Here is a 22,075-nt window from a genome sequence, read left to right as displayed (position 1 = left end):
GTCTGGTGTCATTGTGTTTGGACCTGATTAGTTTACACAGTAAGGTGTTAATCAACCATATACGCCTCTTTGAACATGACCAGCAAATTCAGAGCTACTGTTTTTAAGCGACTACTCAGGCCAGAAAAGTAACTTTTATATGCAAATTTCTAAAGGAATCTCTGATTGCATTTTCAAGACGTGTTTTTGTTGCTCTTATGGGCTCTTTTATTCCAAGGTGTATTCGTTTCTTATTGCCACTTAAATGAATCACCACAAACTTGGTGGTTTAAAACAACACAAATTTATTCTCTTAAAATTCTGAGGTCAGAAGTCTGACATGGTCTCAGGGGGGTAAAGTCAAGGTGTCGGCAGGACTGGTTCCTTCTGGAAGCTCTACAGGAAAATCAGTTCCCTTGTTTTTTCCAGTTTCTGGAGATGTCCAATAATCCTTGCCCTGTGGACCCTTGCCTCTATTTTCAAAGCCAGCAATAGCTTTGCATTTTTCAGTCTCTTTCTCTCTGTCCCTCTGCTTCTGCCTATCTGACTTCTCCTGGGATCTTCTTATAAAGACCCTTGTGATTACATTGGACCCACCCAGATAATTTAGTATGATCTCCCCATTTTATGATCTTCAACTTGATCACATCTACAAAGTTCCTTTTGCGTATTTTAAGCTATGAAGATTAGGACATGGATACTTGGGGGGTAGGGGGTGTTATTCTCCCTACCACACAAGGGTAAGAAACTAAATCCAAGAAATGCATCTGCACAGTATTCCTATAATACCTATCTATATTTTGGTGAATTTCTCTTTGAAGTACCCAACAGCTGATAGATTTCCTGACCTGTCAGGAAATGGCCTTCCTTATCACCTATAAGTGTGAGATTCCATAAACCACAGAACAAAAAACAGACCAGTTTCCTGAGAGGGTTTCTGGCTCTTGGGTCTACAGATAAAGGAGAGCATGTGTTCCTTAATGGTGGGTTTGCTATATCTGATTAAATGAGATTTATTCTCAGATGTAACAATCCTAGTATAACCTCATTTACACAACAAATTTGTCAAACTCTATCCTGGTAAAAACAGAAGACAGATATTTGTTGTCTTATGCAAATGACTACATTGCCATAAAATCTAGTGAGCTGTTACTGAATTCTGAGGCTTCAGGGAGAAGAAAAGACCATGTAAAGAATGTGTCATGTATAGGTTACTATGTTGAGGTTTGTAGATAAAGAAAGGACATCTTCACTCCCTTAATAGGACATTTAAAACCATATCAGCAATACTTAAAGCCAAATAATCACACTTACATTTCTCTTCATCATTCATTTAATCTTACTTAAGTCTTATACATCTGGACATTGGGTCAGCACTCTGCTTTCATAAGGTCTACTCTGAACCTACTAAAAAGAGTTCTAGAGATCCCAATTCAGTGCTCTAGTACAGTTCCAGTTGTCTAAGTGATGTCACTTTAAGCTCCGAAGTCTGTACCCATGGCTCTATTTCTTAAAGTACCAATAGGTAAGAGAATCTGGCACCATTTTCCCATGAGGCTCTGCAACTGTCATTCTTTGACAAAGTCCCATTTTCCAGTCCATAGCTTATAGCAAAAACTTCAGACAAACATGAGGAGAAAGTAGAAACCACTTGTTGATGCTGGGAAAAAAAGTCTATCTGATCATATTACATAGAAGGAAAGTTATAAACTTTATGTTTTCTTAAGAGAGACTAAGGACGCCAAGACCAATTGAAAGAGAAAAAAATCCCACCAGTTTTACATTCATATAGTATTTGACATAACAGGATTCACAAGTTTAAAATATATATCTTATTAATAAAGCCATAGAAACTGAACAAACTTTGTCAAAATTTTAACACACATCTTCGCTTTTATTCAGACTTATCATGTTTGCATCAAGGCAACCAAACTCAATTCCCTCAAGTAGTATACACACTCATGCTCTTTTGTTCACTATACTTTTTCATAATTTGCTACATATTTTCTCTTTAGCTTATATACAAAAGTATAGCCCATTACTCTATATAAATGAGCATGCATAATGCAGCCCCATAGAGCCACATACAGCCTTTAAACATCTTTTTCAATGTGACAAAAAGAAGCATATTCATTACCATTACCCAAAAGACAGTTTCTCTGTAACATATAAAAATAATAAGATATACAGAGATATACATGTATAAATATACACACACATATACAGTGACCAGTACATCAGTATTGTCTCTTATTGAGAAGCCATTTAGATACTCAAAGATTATCCATTAACTTAATTTATCATTAGCTCAAGGTCTTAAACTCAATAAGGAACTTGGAAATTATGTTTAAACGGATACATCACAAAGCATAAACGGTTGATTAAAAATTTTGTCAGAATCCTAATTCAATATAATTGCATACATAATTTTATATCTCCTTCATTTTAAATATTATGTAGCAATTCTAGCAATTCAATAACCCAGTATAAGAAATTTAAGATATTCATGGGGTGCCTGGGTGGCTCAGTCAGTTAAGAGTCTGCCTTTGGCTCAGGTCATATTCCAGAGTCTGGCTCCCTACTCAACAGAGAGTCTGCTTCTCCCTCCACCCGTCCCCACCACTTGTGCACTCTCTTTCTCAAATAAATAAGTAAAATCTTAAAAAAAAAAAAAAAAAGAAGAAGAAGAAGAAGTTTAAGAAGTTTTCGATTACCTACTCTCTGGCTTAAACTATAACTCAATACTGATAAAATTAGGGGAAAGAAATGTATTAATTTTTTTAGTTAATTTTTAAAAAAATCCTTAAATGTAGTTAAAGGTACACTTTGATTATATGAACTTGGGTTTTTACATAAAAATGCTTCTGAGCTAGCAGTTTCTGAGAGGTTTTTTTTAAGGGTACCACATGAAATATAGTAAAACTTTAGTTTCTCTATATAATGGGAATCTGGGGTATATTAATATAAGTAATCAAAGAGGTAACCAAAAAAAAAGAAGCCCTTTTATTTGTAAGTTTTTATAATCTAATTTATTAATACTTTCTGGTTATAGGAATAAATTTCTCACTCACAGAATGAGGTAAAGAGGCTTTTCTCATTTCCAGACATAAGATATATTCTCTGAGGGTTGCAGCCTCAGTTCCACAATCTTAGCCATGAGTTGAAAGTAAACATAGAACACAAAAAAATCTTGGGCATGGAATTCAAGGGGTATTTCTCCTTTCCAGTGAACTTAAGATATATTCTTGCTCAGATAAAAGAAAAAGACTAACAAACCAGATTTTCAGTCATCTGTCACACTACTGACAGAGAAGTAGATTACTTTCTCTACATGACAGACCACCATGTAATCAGAACAAAATGCCAGATTCCAATTCAATGTTGTCACCAATAGAGAATGACTTTGTGGCCACATGCAAATCAGATTCTCATGTACACGTGTTCTCCTGACTATGTTCTTGAGACTAGACTAGCATTCAAATAACCACTAGTCCCTAGACTTGGTCATGACCAAAACCAAGATCTTCTGAGACACACAGTGCTCTCCTGACTATACATTAGAGATGGCCCAGTGGTCAGAGACCAGACACAGGTCTACGGGTCCCTGCACCCAGTATAAAAATAGAAAGAGCCCAAACTATGAGTTAGGCAAGGTACTTACAGACTGAGACACTTGGGCAAAAATCAGTATCAAAATATAGAGTCAAAAGAAAAGAAATGAAAAGAAAAGAACAAGAGAAATGAAGAGTCAGCAGAGGTAAAATCCATTACTGTTTGGGATTTGTGCCAGGACTGGGAAAAAGAGGACTAAATAACCCATAAGTTTGGCTTTGGCAGGTGAGCTTATTTGGTCATCTTAGTAGAACCATCTCCAAACAGTCAAAGTATAATTTTAAGATAATTACAAATGTGACTAATACAAACATAAAGTGAGCAAGTGTTGAAGACACATTTAACTTTGAGGGAACGGGCAAGATGGTGAAGCTCATTCCAAGGAGATGTAGAGGAAAAGTAATTGTAGAGGCCACCTGGAAAATCAAAACTGGTTAACATGCCAGGGCAATAAAATTATAATTTGAGGGTTATCTTTTATATTAGACAGAAATTGCTTACATCTTATAGATTGACATTTTACAGAGTCTGGGAATTAAGATACATTTCCCTAGAGAATCAAGTCATCCTTGGGTGAGCCTCTTAGACAACGACCACTATGACAAAGTCCATGCAGTCTTTTTAATTTTTTTCCTTTATTTTCAAATTTTGGTAAGTTTCATTAACACATAGAATAGTCATTTAAAAATTTCTTTCTCTCATCTTAATCTAATTCGAAAGGAAACTAACCTTTGGGCTTACCATGAACTTTCTATTTACAATACTCTTACAAGAAAGCATAATTCCTTAGTACATAAATGAAAATGCTAGAAACCATTGTCCTTAAAAGATCATATCTACTAGAAAGGCACATTCTCTCCTGCTCTCAAAAAGGAAGTTTCTTTCAATAAGAAAGAATTTATTCCCCATGGTAAATGGGAATGGCTGTGTCAGGGAAAATTCTAAGAAAGGAGGCTTTATGTGCTTTTACATATTTAAGTCCCCTTTAGGGGAAAAAAAATGAATAAAAGCAATCATTTTAACAAAATGAACTTAAAAGTTGACTATTACAAGAGCCTAGAGTTAGGTATTAACCACTTACTTCCTCAAAACTAAAACATATATATATATATTTGGACAGTAAAATTATCTTGAGAAAGAGCATACAAGTAAGACATTAATGAAAACTTTTGTTTTTCTTCTTTCAGCTCTTGATTTCTGTCTCTTGGCCATCAGATAATATGCCTGATAAGAGAAAAGAAAAAAGTCACACCATTTGATTCACTTGCCATTAGACAATTGTTGTCAAGAGGTCTTATGCAGGGTAGAAATTAAAGCCATTTCCTAAAATAGGGACAATAGTTTAAGTATTGTTTTCAGTTAAGTATCCTATAATTGTCCCCTGTGCAAATGCTTCTACATAAGGCAAACAAATTGTAATTATGACTAATATAATTATATATCATTATCTAAATTGTATATGCTTCAGCCTTGCCCCAGAAAATGGATTCCTTATGGATCTTATTCCTCATATCCAGGAGTTAATCATTGTCTATTCACCCTAATCAATAATACATTGGTAATTAATAAATGCTAATCAACAGTTAGTTTGGAAAACAAAACAAAGAACATAGAAATGCTCATCAGTGGATGGGAGGCAGGAAGACAAGGCAGTTGTGTCAGTAAGAGAAGCTTGACTTTGAAGGTCAAAAGATATTTCAGTTCAGTAAAGAACCAGGCAGGGAGTCTTTGTAGATATTTGAGGCAGGGAAGGAAGCGTTGTTAAAGCATGAAAAAGGAACTTTTTTGCCACTTGGATGAGCAGGGAGGAGAAGCGAGAAGTGGGAATTACACTGCACCAGTGACTGGAACACTAAATTCAAGAATCAAACCAACGCAACAGAGTCCAAACAAAGGGACACAATAGACACACTTAGTGGAAATGAAATTGGATTTCTGAACTGGATTTTAAGACCCTGCTATGAGCTATATGCTACATCAAGAGATAAATGTTACCAATTCTGCCCATTTTCAGAGAGCTCCATAAACTCTGGACAATGTATCGAATTGACTCACAGCATGACCCCCAAAAAGGAAAAGTTGCTTGTAGAAAAAAGCTTTCTGAAAATCCCGTAGAACTTTAATGAAGAAAACTACCTCCTTCCACACAGATCAAGAGGGTTAAAACTGCACATTTTGAGAAGCATGAAGAACGGGCCTGAAAACTGATTGAGTCCAAAGGCCTAGCACAGTACAGATTTCCACCCAACTGAAGTCTTAGACAAATTGTCTTCCACTCTCAGGTAGATGCTATGACACGAATGCAGAAGTTTATTTAGTGACTCTCATTTACCCCACCAATCCATGAAACCAGCCTTTGCCTTACAAAATAAAAAGTGACTAGAGTACAAAAAGTAGGATTGGGATATAGTGGGGAGGAAAAGAAGATTGCAATGCCAGGAGGTGTACCTAACTATACAGAGAAGACTCTCCCTACTTGCATTCAATATTGATTTTTTTTGCCCCAGTGCAGAGAATATGATTACCTGTTTTTCAGCAAGTATAACAACAGGTGTTACTGTCAACTGTAAAAATATGCCATCTTTTTTTTTAAAGCTGGTGCCAGCGTTTGGCGTTATGACCTCCCTTGGCAATAAACTCTGGAGGCAAAGTTCAAGGGTCTGAAGAATTTCTTATGTGTTATTGCACTGGAGTAACTCACATCTAGTCTGGCCCTGTAGATGGCTTAGATGAGAGCTGAAGGCTTCTTGTGTCCACGTATCATTTCCTGATAGGAATTTAACTTCCAGCATTATCAAGTGATAAAATTTATTTCTGACATGATTTCCATTCCATCTGCATGGTAGCCAAAAAATATGTCTGGGTTAATTGTGTTGGACCCTGATAATTAAGTTGATCCCATTCATTATTCTGTCTGTAAGAACTTTAATGGCAATGCTTTCTTCATGAAACTGGCCACCCTGCTAGGGAAGTATTTCTACTAGTACTTAATGGTGTGCAAGTTGGTGGGACAGGGAGATGGAGGAATAGTGCTATCCCTATGTTCATATGTGGGCATGTGAATATGTTTCATTTTGTTCTGTGAGAACTACCTGCTAACCAATCCTCTGCTTGCAATCTTGATCTTTGAGTCATCCTCCCCTAGTTCTGCTAAAATGATCTCCCTAGAGTGCGCATCTGCCCGTGATACTCCCAGGCTTAAAACATTCTGATGATTCCCATGTGTCTATTGAGCAAAGTCCAAGCAAAGTCCACAATTCATAACACCCTTAAGAACAACTGTCCACCTACCTCCTTCCTAGGCCCATTTCTCATCATTCCTTATCTTGGATTGTGGATCCATGGCAGACATAACTTATTCTATATTTCATGCTTTTTACTCAGGCTGTAAATCTTTGCTTGGCCAATTTATTTTTTTTTTAATCTTTCTTTTTAAGATTATTTATTTATTTATTTGAGAGAGAAAGAGTAAGCAAGAGAGAGAGAAGGAGCAGGGGGAAGGGGCAGAGGGAGAAGCAGAATCCCCGCTCAGCAAGCCCAACTCGGGGCTTGATCCCGTGACTCTGGGATAACTGACTTAACTGACTGAGCCACCCAGGTGCCCCTGCTTGGCCAATTTCTCATCCTTTGAGAGCTTAGGCATTCCTTCCTGTAGGAGTCTTTTTGCTGAGGCTTTCCTTCTGGGCAGTTGGGATAAGTACTTCTTTCTATACTTCTTTCTTTTTTTTTTCTTTCATGTTTTTAGTTTTTATTTTTTATTTTGTTAATTTTATTATGTTATGTTAATCACCATACATTACATCATTAGTTTTTGATGTAATGTTCCATGATTCATTGTTTGTGTATAACACCCAGTGCTCCATTCAGTACATGCCCTCTTTAATACCCATCACCAGGCTAACTCATCCCCCCACCCCCCTCCCCTCTAGAACCCTCAGTTTGTTTCTCAGGATCCATAGTCTCTCATGGTTCGTGTCCCGCTCTGATTTCCCCCCTTCATTTTTCCCTTCCTACTATCTTCTTCTTTTTTTTAACATATAATATATTATTTGTTTCAGAGGTACAGACTTCTTTCTTCAATAACTATGTGCAAATCTTTATCCTCACACCCGTAGTGCTTCGTTGAAGTACATTAATGTTCTTGTTCCTACTAAACCGTAAACTACTAGGTGCTATATTCTAAGATAGCTTCTGGCACAGAGAAGATAAGAACCAGCAGTGCCAATGGTGTTAAATCCTTGTCCGAAGGCTGGAGAAAACCAATGTCTCAGCTCAATCAGTCAGACAGAGCACATTTTCCCTTCCTCTGCCTCTTTGTTCTAGTCAGTCCCTCAGTGTATTAGATAATGCCCACTCACATTAGGGAGGAGATCTTCTTTATTCAGTCTACTGATTCAAATGGAAACACTGTCACAGATATATCCAGAGATAGTGTTTAACCAGATAACTGAACATCCCATGACCCAGTCAAGTTGACATGAAATTAACCATCACAACCTCGAATGTAAAGTCAAGGTTTAGACTAATTTGTAGGCAGCATGAATTCATTATGTGCTTTACGTGCTGGGGGAAATTGCATGAGTATGAAAATTGTATTTTGGGACAATGAATCTGATGTTGGTTTGTAAAATGAAATACAGAAGAGATCAGAAAAAACTACACCTGTGAGTCCTGACATGTGAGGTAATAAAAGTCAAACTCCAGAGTTTGTGGGGAATGTGGGAAGGAAAATAAGAGAGAGTTGTCAAAATAATCCTTGTTTAAGTTTTCAGTGCTTTCAGTGAGTTAAGAATTGTGTGAAGTGCTGTTGAAATCTCACAGAAACCCTGTAGGGGTCAGACACCAAAATCTGAGACAACCCACGTTCAGGTTAAGTCTCTTGCCTGAAGTCATACTTCAGAGATTCAAACCCAGCTCTGTGGTAAACTCAGACTCTTTCCACTGTGTTGTTCTGCCTCTTGGCCAAATGGGTAAATCAGTCAACAGGTGCACATGGTGTAGACACGGCAGATATATCTTTCAGGATTTTCTTCACATTTTACAAATGTCCAGTCATTTTGGTAAAGTCAGGAGAGAGAAAAACAGCTAGGTAGATACAAAGGACTGAGTTCCCCTGTATCTTCATTTGTAAGTCAACTCAATATTAGACAAGATTGCCAAAAAATCACCTAGAGATTGAAGCTCAAGAAACTCCAGGGCCACTGTTTTTTATTTAATGAAACACCAAAGATGTCCAGTGTGAGTTCTGTGAAGGGGAGACTACTGTGGTTTTTAGTTCTTAACATGATGTGGATATACATGTGGCAGGCAGAATAATGGCTCCCCTAAAAGATACCCATGTCTTATTCCCTAGAACATGTAAATGTTATCTTTTATGGCAAAAAAAAAAAAAAAAAAAGGACACCACATATATAATTAAATTAAGGATTTTTGAGATGGGGCAAGTATCCTGGATTATCTACATGAGCCCTAAATTCTGTCACATGTATAAGATGGCATTATACATCACATGTATAAGACATCTTATAAGAAACAAGTAGAAAGATGGCACAGAAGAGGATAAGGCAATGTGACCACAGAGGCAGAGATAGGAGAGATACCGCCGCAGGACAAGGACTGCTGGCAGGGCGCCTGGGTGGCTCAGTTGGTTAAGCTACTGCCTTCGGCTCAGGTCATGATCCTGGAGCCCCGGGATCGAGTCCCGCATCGGGCTCCCTGCTCAGCGAGGAGTCTGCATCTCTCTCTGACCCTCCCCACCTCATGCTCTCTCTCTCTCTCATTCTCTCTCTCAAATAAATAAATAAAATCTTTAAAAAAAAAAAAAAAAAAAGGATTGCTGGCAGCCACCAGAAGCATGAAGACTCAAGGAACAGAGTCTCTCATGAGTCTCCATGAGGGAGCATGGTCCCGTTGACGCTTTGATTTTGTCCAGTGTTACTGATTTTGGACATCTACTCCTGGCCTCCAGAACTATGAGAGAATAAATTTCTGTTGTTTTAAGTCACCCCACTCGGTGATAATTTGTTATAGCAGCTACAGGAAACTAAGATAGTGGCCAAATGACATTGGAAGGCCTAAATCCCAAACACCCTAAAAATTCAATAATACATCGCTGGATTATATCCTTTTCACAGAGGAAAAGAGTGGGGGAGGGCATACTGCCCCTGGGCAATACCTTAAAAGGGACTTGACTTGACCTTGGAGAACAGAATATTATGGCTTCCCAGACTTTGTTTACTCCACGTGCAGACTATTTTGCAGTCATTCCTTCCATACTGCCCATTTAAATTGTCTCTGTCACAGATTTGACGGATGGTAGATGTTAGAACTGACAAAATAAATGAGAGCTAATAAAACAGGGAAGTGTTCTGTCATCGAGCTACTGAAGCAATGCAATGCTTTCTAACACCACGATGAAACCAAATAATTGGATACCGTGATGAATTTGAGGTATTATAATTTGATGGTGTTAGGATTATGATAAGTGTGAAACAGTAATGCCATGTTCCTTTTGTCCGTAGGCTCGGTGGGATGGCCTGACTGGGCGTATCACCTTCAATAAAACCGATGGCTTGAGGAAGGATTTTGATCTGGACATTATTAGTCTCAAAGAGGAAGGAACGGAAAAGGTAACCTTCTCAATAATAAATTTAAGAATAAAATAAAGAGCACTGTTCAAGCATTTTAATTGTACCTACAAATAGCAGAGTGGTAAGATGATTCTCTTAGCAAGTTCATTTATGGCCAGTTTTCCAGCTCTCTCTCCCTACTCTGCTGATAGATGCTGACATGCTAGATTCTGAAATTGTGTGTTATTAATAGCAATACTAGCATTCATCTAGTGCTCAGTTTATACAGCAAGCATGATTACAGTATTAAATACATATGGCCCTACGAGTGGGCTGTCATTAGCCCCGCCTCTCAAAGGTTTTAAGAAATTGTGTTTAGACTTGGAAAACAAGGAGTTTGTCAATGATTTATCTATGGAATGGCGTCCAAGTTTTACTCAGAAATGAATTTTAATTGCACTTGAGATTGACAGAGGGATAGACTAAAGCAGGAGAGAAAGGGCTTACTGGCTTTGATTTTAGGAGGAAATAGGCCCCAAAAAATGCATTTTCATGCTGGGTTCTAATCTTAGGATTATTTTAGTTGTAATTTTCAATCTCTCAAAGTTCCAAGTCCCATATGAGCTCATTTAGAGTAATGCAAATGTGGACTATTTAGATTAATAATAATAATAATAATAAAAAAAAGAATTTGGCTTCTCAGTGTATTTTATTATACCAATTTTATTATTCAATTATGTACTGGAATTAACACTTATATTGTGAAGATTTTTGCCCTTTAGGATCTTAAAGAAAAAAAGGTTTTGAAACCTCCAAAACAATCATCTGAAAATCAAAACTCTGTAATCCAACATTTTTTTTCTCACTGTAGTGCACAGGAAGGTATGTTTCCTGTAGAAAAGTGCCTTTGGGAACCAGTTACTTACTAACTGAAATGTTTGGGTTGATTTTTAAAATGAGATAAGATTTCCATTTCTGTTCTGTTGCTTTTGGTAACTGAGACATATATTTTTTTTAAGGTCCTGACTAGGCCCCATCCCCAAATAGCCTAATTAAAACAAACAAAGATTAATTAGGCTGCATATAATAGATGGTGACCACTGGTGTGGAAATGTTTGAGAAAAATTATTAGTTTGCAGCTTTGAGGGTACACATTTTGAAAATGCCCTCTCTTCCTGTCTCTGTCTCTCTGCCTCTCTCTCTCTCTGTCTCTCTTTCTCTCTCTGGCTTTCTCTGGCTCGCTCTCTCTCTCTGTCCCTCTGTCTGTCTCTCTCTACTTGTCTCTCTCTGTCTCTCCCTCTCTATCTCTCTGACTCTCTCTGTCTTTCTGTCTCTCTGTCTCTCTCTGGGGTCTCTTCCCTCGGATTTGCTGGTTTGTTAGTTTAACGTGTCTGGCAGAGCACAAGGCACCCACCTTGCCTCCATCAAGGCTGTGGGCACAAAAAAAAAGAAAAGAATACTTTTAGGGACTGAAAGCCTCTAATGGCTGTTTTTAAAAAATGTCTGCTCCTCTGTGCATGCCTCTCTCCCCCCTCCACTCTGTTAATGTATAGAACTGAAAGGGGAAGAAAAGCTGTTAAGGAAGCATCGTTCTGGCTCCAGTGTGTGATGAAAGAGATGGAGGCATCTTTCTGCCTTCACAGCTATTTATATGTGGCAATATTATGCACACTCCATTGGTGTTTTTCCATCACAGGCAAAATCAAATTAGATGAAAGTGTTTTCTCAATTTGTTTCTTATCTCTTCATTGTTTGCAATAACTTTTCTTTCTTCAGGTGACTTGGGCTCCATTCCTGGAAGGAATGACTGGGCCTTAAGGCAATGGGGAAGCCGGCCCATCTCTCTCAGGAGGAACGGGAGGAGATGCCCAATCTTTTCATGTCAACCTCTCACGGGGTCCACAGAGAAAATTGTTAGAAAAAACCCACTTTTCACTTCCACTCAAGTTTCTACTGCCTGGAGACCCATAATCAAAGAACATGTCATCAAGCATAGCGTGTTTTCTTCTTGCTTAGCAATAGCGTGTGTGCGTGCGTGTGTGGATTGACTGTGCTTGTGAAAATACCTTGAACAGGCCTTCTTAAAGAATGATGAAAGCCCTTTCACTCTGCAGCTAAGCTGTGCATATTAAAAAGATCTTTATATGATTTTTTTTTTTTTTTTTTTTGGTGTGCGAAAGGGAAAGTGAACATCAGGATGTACTACCAAGTGGAAGTAACTTCTGTGGGACCCCATACTTAATTCATCTCTTTACTGTAGCTGTGTTCAGGCTTTATGTTGAATTAATGTGCAAGATTCCAAACTGTGGGTGGGGAATGTAACATGCTGAGCACTCACACACCTTAATACCTTCTGGGTTCCATGCTCCATTTTAATTAAGTGCTATTTTTATTTTTCCCTCTGAAAACCAAGGCTGCTGGCGAAGTGTCTAAACACTTATATAAAGTGTGGAAGAAGGTTTGTACTTGGACAAAAACTGCAGGAGCTCTGGGGGGTGGGGTGGGGAATATCAGAGGAGAAGCCTGCACCTTTCTGGTTTTGCCAGACCGGAAGATCTCTAATGGCAGTTTAGAGGTGATAGTCTATATAAAGGGAGAACGGGGTGATTGAATATGTTGTCTCTCAACAACATGACCCATGAATTGAAAACAGGCTTGAGATGGATTAAATAATGATGGATTAAATATTTCCCTCTAGATTATTTTTGTTTCTCCCAGGCAGGATCAGTCCTGGTTAGCACTGAAAGTAGGTTATTGCAACAGAAGCAGACACTGGTCCCTTTACATTCTTTCTCAAATCACTAAATATTTTCCCTAAGAGGCATGAAAACAGTAGATTTGACCCATCAGACTCGTCAAATAGGCTAAGACTGAGAAGGCTAGGATAAGACATCTCCCTCAATGTCACCACCATAAAATAGGAGCCATTTTCAGAAATTCCATTCCCTTAGGAGGTTATCTTTGTTTTGCGTAGGATCTTTGTCAGTGTATATTGTCTGGCAATTTGTTTCAGAACCAGTTTCCAGAAGACAAAAACATTAGAGACTCTGGAAGGGAAATGAGATTATCTTGTAAATTCTAACACCTCCTATTTCATAGTTTATTGTACAGTATCATGTTGTCAAAGAATGCGCACAGATTTAATGTAAAAGCAAACGTTAGACATTAAAAACATTTGGATCAGGAAAATGTCCCAGTGATGTGCAAACATTGTCTTATATTTTCTCTCTCTCTCTAAACCTAATTGCTAAAATATCTAATGATTGACGGATGCAACTTGAATTACTTCAAGTTGTTCAATTTGAATGGTTTTGTCAGTTTCACTTTTATCTTGCAAATTATCAGTTAAGTCATGGAAAGTGTAAACAGTTTCCCCCTGTGGTCCAAAAGCTTGATTCTCTCTTGGTAGTACTCAGTAGATGAGTTCAAAAATGTCGTTTTAAGTTTTAAAAATGTAAGTTTAATAACCTTGTTTTAATCTTCCAATGAATCAGGCTACCAAAGGCAAAGAGAAGGCAATCTCGTTTCCTCACTGCTAATAAATAGATGAACCTAACTGGGGCCCAGAAAGAAGCTTATTCCACTAATCCAGCTTGAGACTCCAGGCACTCTTTGCAATGTTGAATTAATTCAAACCAAATATCCTAGGGAATGGAATCCAAACTCTGAAATTACACACAAGGGAGGGGAATGTCCTCTATCTGTCACTAAACTGCAGTAATCACCCCCCCACACACAAAATTCCCAGAGATGCAACACCATGCCTCTGTTCCTCTTCCTCCTGCTGACCTATCATTCCCCACGTTGTAAGCTGCATATACTGTGGTGTGCTGTTCTGTGTTATGACTGATCATCAACAATTTACAGTAACCTGAGCGCTAGCCCGTGAGACCTATTGTCCCTTTCCAACAAGACTAAGATTCAAATTCCAAAAGCTCTTTGAATGCTGACCTCCAAAAGAGGATGTAGCGATCTTTCCAAAATCTGTCACTAAAATATGTGTTCATAAGTCTTATGATACAAGAAACAGACAAGTCTTTTATTTTCTTTCCTAAATACTTGATATTTCACTCAGCAATTTTGGATTTTGACTTTATGTGGATCACTCTGTAGGTTTGGAAAATGGATACTAGTCACTCTCTGAACACCCTTTTGTTGTGTCGCTTTTTAAAAAAAGTTTGCTTAATGTCATTTGGGCACTCATTTTCAGAAGCTTCCCTTGGTTGTCCTAGATAATAAATGGCTGCTCCCGCATGGCCGTTTACAAAGTGAAAGAAGGCAGGACCAGACAATTTAGCTCTTGAGTGTTCCTCCCCACAAATAATTGATCCACCCTCTGCTACTTCTCACTGGTAAATTACTGTGTTTGCTTTGGCTCTACGGTTTGAAAATTGAGGTTCTGCTTCCTGGAGGCACTCCTCCAAGGTCAGAGAACAAGACTGAGATGCTAAATATCTAGGCATCTGGTTAACTGTATCCCTCCCTCCGATACGCATGACTCGTGAAGTCTTGCTTTTTTTGAAACAGACATTCATTTGCTGATGTGTCCATTTAATTAATAGGTAAAGCCAATTGACTACTTAGCTTCAAAACACACACACACACACACACACACACACACACACACATACACACACGACTTCTGTTTTGCTGATTAAACGATTTGAAAACAGAAGGCTGTGGTCATTCAAACCGCATATGTATACTGTCCACTTCCCAGGAATAATCTGGGAATAACCTTGATACTCTTTTAGTCCAGATTTGAAGGGACCTCTGTTACAGAGATAGTAGAAAAAAATATTCTCCCTTTTCTCATTTCATGGAAGAAATTTCACATTGAATGGGACTCTGGGACTCAGTTGATTGGAAATGCTGTAGCAATGATATTTGACCTCCTCACTTTTGGTTGGGCTGGTAAAAGAAATAAAAGCCAGACACTAAGCTGTGGAGTGCATTTGTCTACAGTTTCAAGTTTGTACATTAAAAGAGAATGATACTGTGAGGCCATTCAACACTGCCATTTTCAAATATTAGTATAGTTCCTTCAAACACACACTTGACATTAATAGAAATTAGTTAAAGAGAACACATTCCATTACTTAACAAACTCGCTACAAACACAGTTATTTTCTCCACTTTCCAATACTTAATTAAAAGTTAGGTTCCATTCACCCCAGTGCCTAAGTCGAGTTTTAATTAGAAGTATAGCCACAGCCCAATTTACACACAGCCTTCGTTGAGTTAGAAGTCAATTGCTCACAACCTAAAGCATAGCTTTGGATGAAAACCAACAGACTCCAGGCGTGTTTAGCCTGAGTTATGTTTCCTAAAAAAAAAAAAAAAAAAAGGTTCTTTGCCTCAAAAAAGTGGAAGAAGAGGTACACATTGAGAAGAAGAGAAAAAGTTGTCCCCCTTTCCTGGGTTTAAAGCCAACCAAAGAAATCCGAAGATTCTTCAGTTCACAGATGTTGTGTGCATTGCGTGAGTTCTACGACAGATATCGCCCTTGATGGTGGAAAGACTGAATGGTTATTAAAGGTGCTGTCCCATATTCCAAGCCTATATCTAGTAACCTCATTACAGATAGGCTCAAAACACTTCCAAATGCAAACACTACCTCCAATCCCCCATTTACCTAGACCGGTCTCCTTATTTCATTGGCCAACTAACTCTTACTAAGTGTAGAAAGAAAACAGTGACATTGAAATAGTTCACAGTGATGTGTGGATGTGTGATAGTCCTTGAAACTTCCTCAAAAAATTTACATGTCTAAAAAGAGTATTTATCAAGCCAAATGAATTTCCGCTGCTCTATTTAGGCAATAAATCAAAGTAAAGAAATAGAAAAGGAAAGAAGAGGCCTAACATTCCCACCGGTGATATTTTATTTAATCATCAGAAAAGCCCTCCTTCCTCCATTTTGCTGATAAGGCATTGAGGCACAGCAGGGTTAATGAACTTGCCCAGGGTCACACTGCTGGGACATTGCAAAGCTAGGATCTGGACAAAAGTGTCTGTAAAGCTTATATTCTGCCCAGGCAGGCAATGTCCTCCCATTGAGAGAATATATTCAGGGATCAAACATAGGTCTACCCAGTCCATCCCAGAGTCTGTCCAAGTGTTAGTGATCCTCAGTTGCCCCTGTAGTTCATGGCTCCTCTACTTTATCTGCCTCTAAATTAAAATAAATAAACAAACAAATAAATAAATAAATATTTCCCTCACAATCCAAATTCTTTTACAACAGGGCAAGCTTGAAGAAGTTACTGGGGCAGTCATTTGAATGCCCTTTATTATCAATGTCTGTGTAGCTCTTAACAATTACCAACACTTTCATGTACATCTTCTCATTTGGTCTTCTCAATATCCAGATGACATATGTTACAGTTAGAGAACCAAAGCTCAGAAAGGTCACGAGCTTGCCCAAGGTCACACAGCCATTAGCTTTGCCTGGCTCTGAAACACGTCTGCATTCTGTTTGTCTCACCAGGCTGGCAATAAATGCTTGCAGAAGGCTTTAGCTAAATAGCTCGGTTCCCTGAGGCTTTTCTCCTAGGTTCCTCCAAAAGCTAAACAAATCAGTGTACTTCTTTAGAACCTACTAATCCAGGAGTAACTTGGCCACTGGAAAAAACTGTGGGTCATTAATTTTTTTTATTATGTTATGTTAATCACCATACATTACATCATTAGTTTTTGATGTAGTGTTCCATGGTCATTAATGTTTAAAAGAGCATTGGGTTTCACTGACTAGTAATCACCATGGGTGGTTCTGTGATAGATCAATGAGCAATAAAAATGAATACCCTCACTGAAGGAGTTCATAGTCAAGTGCACAGACATAACAAGTAAACATAAGAGTAACAGGCACCCCTGCCTAGCACTGACTCCTCAATGAAGACAGGATCAGTCTACTGTTCATCCACACTTTTTTTTCTTCCATTTATTTTTTTTCCTTTTAGATGGCCCATCTATCCATCATCCACCTTACTCCTTTCATCTCATTCCTTATAAATTTTAGACACCAATGGTAGCACTTTGGCAATTTAAGGTTTGTATGACTAAAATGTAAGCTCCACTAGGGAAGAAAGTTTTGTCTGTTTTGTCCATTGCTATGTCCTCCAGTGCCTAGAACAAGGCATGGCATAGAATAGGTGCTCAACACATACATATTGGAAGAAAAATCAGGTACTCATTTAAGAATTCTGAATTTAAAGAACAGTAAACTTAATAAAGTAATAAACAAAAAGACCTCTCCCCACTCTATCCCAAATGGCACTAATTTTTCCTGTTCCATGTGCACACTCATTCCTTCATTGTTCATTTTCCCACAGTGAGTAGCTTCAGTGTGATGCCCTGGTGTCGTCTCCCTAGACTCTAAGCTTTTATGTCCATTCCTGGTGTAGAAGGGGCCTCTCTTTAATGTAAATGGGGTCACTGACAGCAAGCAGCCTCTGATGTATTGTGTTCTGTGTAGATTGGGATTTGGAACTCCAACAGTGGGCTTAACATGACCGATGGCAACAAAGACAGGTCCAACAATATCACTGATTCACTGGCCAACCGGACACTCATCGTCACCACCATTTTGGTAAGTTGACTGAGTGGAATTCAGGGTGTCTTATCCAGACTCCTGCCCTAGACTTTGAAGAATTCTTCAGCTATCTTTTTCATGCCAACAATTTTGTCTGCAAATGTCAATTTTTAATCAGGACACTAAAAACTTATGTTTGTATGTACCTGTAATTGCACTGAATTAGAAGCTTCCAGTAATGTTCTGCACATCTCCCACCTTCAATCCTTTCTCAGCTCTGCCCTGCTGCACTCTCTGGCCCCACTCAGCTAGTCTCCCTTGCTCTCTGGCTGCTGGTTGGTTTCAACCAAGTAGAGACTCTGGCAAGAGACCAAGGAAGTAGGGAAAGAGAAGTAAGAACATTTCTTCCCCTGCCTCCAGTGGTTTTCTCAGAACCTCTATCTCTCATAACCACAGCTCCTATTCTGTCAATGATCCTGCTTCCAGACCTCTGCTGTCCTGGATTCCAGGAGCACTCTTTCCTCCTGCCTGCCTTAACCCTAAGTGATACAAGCTTCCTGATATGTTGGTCCCTGGATGTTTATACCCCACCATTCCTCCCACCTCCATCCCTATTGGCTCCCTTTGCCTTGCTCACACTTCTGTAAACAACCCCTTTACTAAGAGGCTTTTCAAAAGCCCAGGTGAGGGTACTTCCTGCTTCCTATTAGAACCTGATCATACCCTTATCCAGTCATTGTACATCCACAGGTTGTTCATTTTTTCTCTTTTCCAGCCCTAACCCTAAGAGCAAAGGACAAGAGAGGCCACCTCTGAAATCTTCACTTTCAGACATTCTTGCTTTATTTGATTCAGTCTATAATGTTAGACCAATTTATTTCTGAAACCGTTAACTTCTGAGAATTGTTCTTCCATAATAAAAATGGTTTTGTTTTTCTGGTGACTACTTTCTCAGCAACTATCTCATGGAAATGTAGAATTTTGTATTTCTATCAGTTTGTTTGAGGATAAGCCTAAATGGGTCTTAAATGTCTGGGGGAAAAATGTATAATGAGAAGTAAAAGGACATATCAGTAATGTAGTAACTATTATAATGTTATAAAATAAATTTTCATTTAGCCAAATGAGAATAAGTTTAAAGATACGTGGTAGTAAGGAAATGTCCATTATTCATAGAATAGGGGATTTATTATGTAAGTGTATAAGCAAAGAATTACCAAATATAAGATTTGAGGTGAGTTCAAATAAGAAAATGGAACTGATAATATAAGAAGACATATAAATAGTCTTTGAACAAGATACCCTGAAGGAATCCAACCAAAATATGTAGATAAAAGTGAATAGTGAAACTGAGATGAAATTTAACTGAGAGATGAGGAAATGAGAATATTTAGTAGATAGGAAGTTTGAAGAGCAAGAAGATGTATTTGCTGATTTAAATTTCCTTTTTGTTAGTAGGCAAAGTTCTTATGTAAAAGCCAGGAAGGAGGGGGTCATGCAAAGGAAGTCTGGGTGTGGGGACAGATGAAGGCCAGACACCCAGACATCTGGTCCTTCATTGCTGGACCTCAAGTTCAAATGTGACTCTGTCTCTATCATACTATTTACACACAGCCCTGCCCTCAGCAGTGGAGAAAAACATTCTCATTCACACACTGAAGAGGAAGAGAAACTAATATGGGAAATGTTCTGTATTGGTAGAAGGTATAGGGAAAATGAGTTTAGGGAAGGCAGGAAGGTGAGCGACTAACTTCCTTACTCTGAAATCTTAACAATCATTTTCAAATATTTTATGTCTTCCAACTGTGGATGGAGCTTGTATAAGGAAATTCTGCCTTCATTATAACAGGGTTTTCATATTTGGTTTGTTTCAAATAGGAAGAACCCTATGTGATGTACAGGAAATCTGATAAGCCCTTATATGGAAATGACAGATTTGAAGGGTATTGCCTGGATCTGTTGAAGGAATTGTCAAACATCTTGGGTTTCATTTATGATGTCAAACTCGTCCCTGATGGCAAATATGGAGCCCAGAATGACAAAGGAGAGTGGAATGGAATGGTCAAAGAACTTATAGATCATGTAAGCAAAAATACATCTTTTATATATGGGTTTTAAGTGTCTGACAAAATGCATAGTAAGAAGTAAAAGAGAAAAAATGACTGAGTCAGGGTCAGAAGAAATGTTACATTTTTTCTTAATCCTAATAATCGTTTAAGAAGTAGGAGAAAACAACAGGAAATGGAATTTGCTTACGTAGAAGGGCAAGTAAGGACACAAACTGAGAACAAAAATTTATGGGTCCATCCATCATGCTGAAGAATAAACCTGAGTGATTCTTAAATTCAATAAAGAATTCTACAGTTTGCAGCTCAGAGCAAAGTCTCATCTTGGCAGCTGATTTTATGACCGAGTGGCTCCTTCCTTGCTTTGCTCATATGTCCTTTTTAAACACACCCGCCCTGCAGTTTTTTCCTCCATTTAGTTCCAGGATGTATATATGTCTGTCTGTTTGTATTTCGTACCTTCTTGTTTCTCTTTGCTAGTAAATACTATTTCATAAGCACAAGTGTGTAAATTAACTGTTTTTATACTAGAGCCAAGCATTACAGAAGCTTCTTGCATGAGAAACATTTGGAATTGAGAAACATAGATCAGGAGGAGCCAGGAAAGTCCAGACATTTGCTGGGAAGTGAGGCAACTAAGACAATGATTTTGAACTTGCTTTTGCAGAAGGCTGATCTGGCAGTGGCCCCTCTTACCATTACCTATGTTCGGGAGAAAGTCATTGACTTCTCCAAGCCCTTCATGACACTGGGCATCAGCATTCTCTACAGGAAGCCCAATGGTACCAATCCAGGAGTCTTCTCCTTCCTCAATCCCCTGTCTCCTGACATTTGGATGTATGTGCTCTTAGCCTGCTTAGGAGTCAGTTGTGTACTCTTTGTGATTGCAAGGTAAGTTCGAGAACTACTGAATTTACAACAACAGATCTAGGTCAGTCTCAGATTAATACGTATGCTCTAGACTAGGTAACATAGGTTAAGAACTTTAAAATGTTATTCTAGTTTTGCCTGGTGCTCTATTCTGTCAAGTTCTTCCCCAAAAAGTCACGATTTGAATGAATATATTCTAATTTTTTTAAAGGTACTTTTAAAAGACAACAAGAAGATAATTTTTATATTAATTTAATTTTCACAGTATTTAAGGCAGCATAAAATATTTATTTACCTATCTTCTCTGAATTGTATTACAACAAAGCAACAGCTCAGCTAATAAATCTAAAACGTTTCAACAGGAAGAGTAAAATGGTATCCATATACTTGACACCTGGAATATTCCGTTACTCAAAACAGAAAAAAAGTTAGCTAGGAATTATTGTAGTAAATAAGAAACCCTGGGGTGAAACAAGAAACAAAGAAAAATACTTGGAAAATTTGATAAAATTTATTTTTAAAAACTTTAGAGAGTAAAAGCGTATTCTAGAAATAACTATGAAAAGAAAGATTACTAACATGTAGAGTCTAAAGGCATGAAATATTTATGCTATCATTGATGATTCAGCTTAGGTTTTATTTTCTGAGATAACTCTATATTTAACCATCCCACTTTACACAATTCTTCAAAGGATTTTTATACCTTTCAGTAGATTATGTTTTCTAAATTCCTTTGATGTTGAATTTGAAACACAGCTATTTTATCTTTCTGTTGGCTTAAACATTTGATATCCCTAGATAGAACATGTAAAAAAGTAATTGCTTTTGTATGTACCCCACTAGTTTTCAATCTTTTTCATCTTTCAACAAAACTCAGTGAACTTTTTCCCCTGATCAATTTTTGTTTTCCCTCCAGTAATTTCTATGAGAAATATTTCTTCATGCCAGGTCTCTGTCATTTTCCACTCTCTGGTTTTGATTAATGCCAGGTAACTCTTTCCCTGGCATAATTATAAAGCAAGCTTGGGAAAACAACCTAGGCTAGGAAGTCTTAAAGATCCATGAGGCACACACATACAGTCAAACTGAATGAACATGTGTGCTCACATGTGGGTATACATTCAATATGAAATAAATGTTTTCTCCATACCTCACACCTTATAAAGTGTATCATCAACAGATCCCAGATCATTTTCCAAATTTTGGCCAAGTATTAAGCTACTTTTAAATAATGACCAAAGCTCTCTTTTTATAAGTCCTACCACAGAAGATAATATATTAGTGTGTATGTGTGTGTGTATTAATGTGTATGTGTAGTGATATTGTGCTTTGATACTTTAGTGCTCTAAATCAGTGGTTCTCAACTAGGAGGGATTTTATCTTTCAGGTAACATTTGTCCATGTTCTAAAAACATTTTTTTGGTTATCACAACTGAGGGTGGAAAA

General features: G+C 37.9%; 1 protein-coding gene across 5 annotated transcripts in view; it reads left to right on the top strand.

Moving 5' to 3' along the window:
- The window catches only part of GRIK1 (glutamate ionotropic receptor kainate type subunit 1), a 375,722-nt gene that overhangs the window by 309,055 nt on the left and 44,592 nt on the right, over nucleotides 1-22,075 (top strand). For 3 of the 5 annotated variants that reach the window (XM_032393337.1, XM_032393335.1, XM_032393339.1), the window contains exons 8-12: nucleotides 10,113-10,220; nucleotides 12,574-12,618; nucleotides 17,637-17,750; nucleotides 19,572-19,775; nucleotides 20,427-20,650. In XM_032393337.1, coding sequence (XP_032249228.1) covers nucleotides 10,113-10,220; nucleotides 12,574-12,618; nucleotides 17,637-17,750; nucleotides 19,572-19,775; nucleotides 20,427-20,650 — 695 coding nt within the window. The remainder of the gene's footprint in view (nucleotides 1-10,112; nucleotides 10,221-12,573; nucleotides 12,619-17,636; nucleotides 17,751-19,571; nucleotides 19,776-20,426; nucleotides 20,651-22,075) is intronic. The other 2 variants (XM_032393338.1, XM_032393336.1) reach the window with 1 other exon arrangement.

This window comes from Phoca vitulina, unplaced genomic scaffold, assembly GCF_004348235.1.
Source record: "Phoca vitulina isolate PV1807 unplaced genomic scaffold, GSC_HSeal_1.0 scaffold72, whole genome shotgun sequence".
Taxonomy (NCBI): Eukaryota; Metazoa; Chordata; class Mammalia; order Carnivora; family Phocidae; genus Phoca; species Phoca vitulina.
This window is presented reverse-complemented; position numbering and strand designations above follow the sequence as displayed.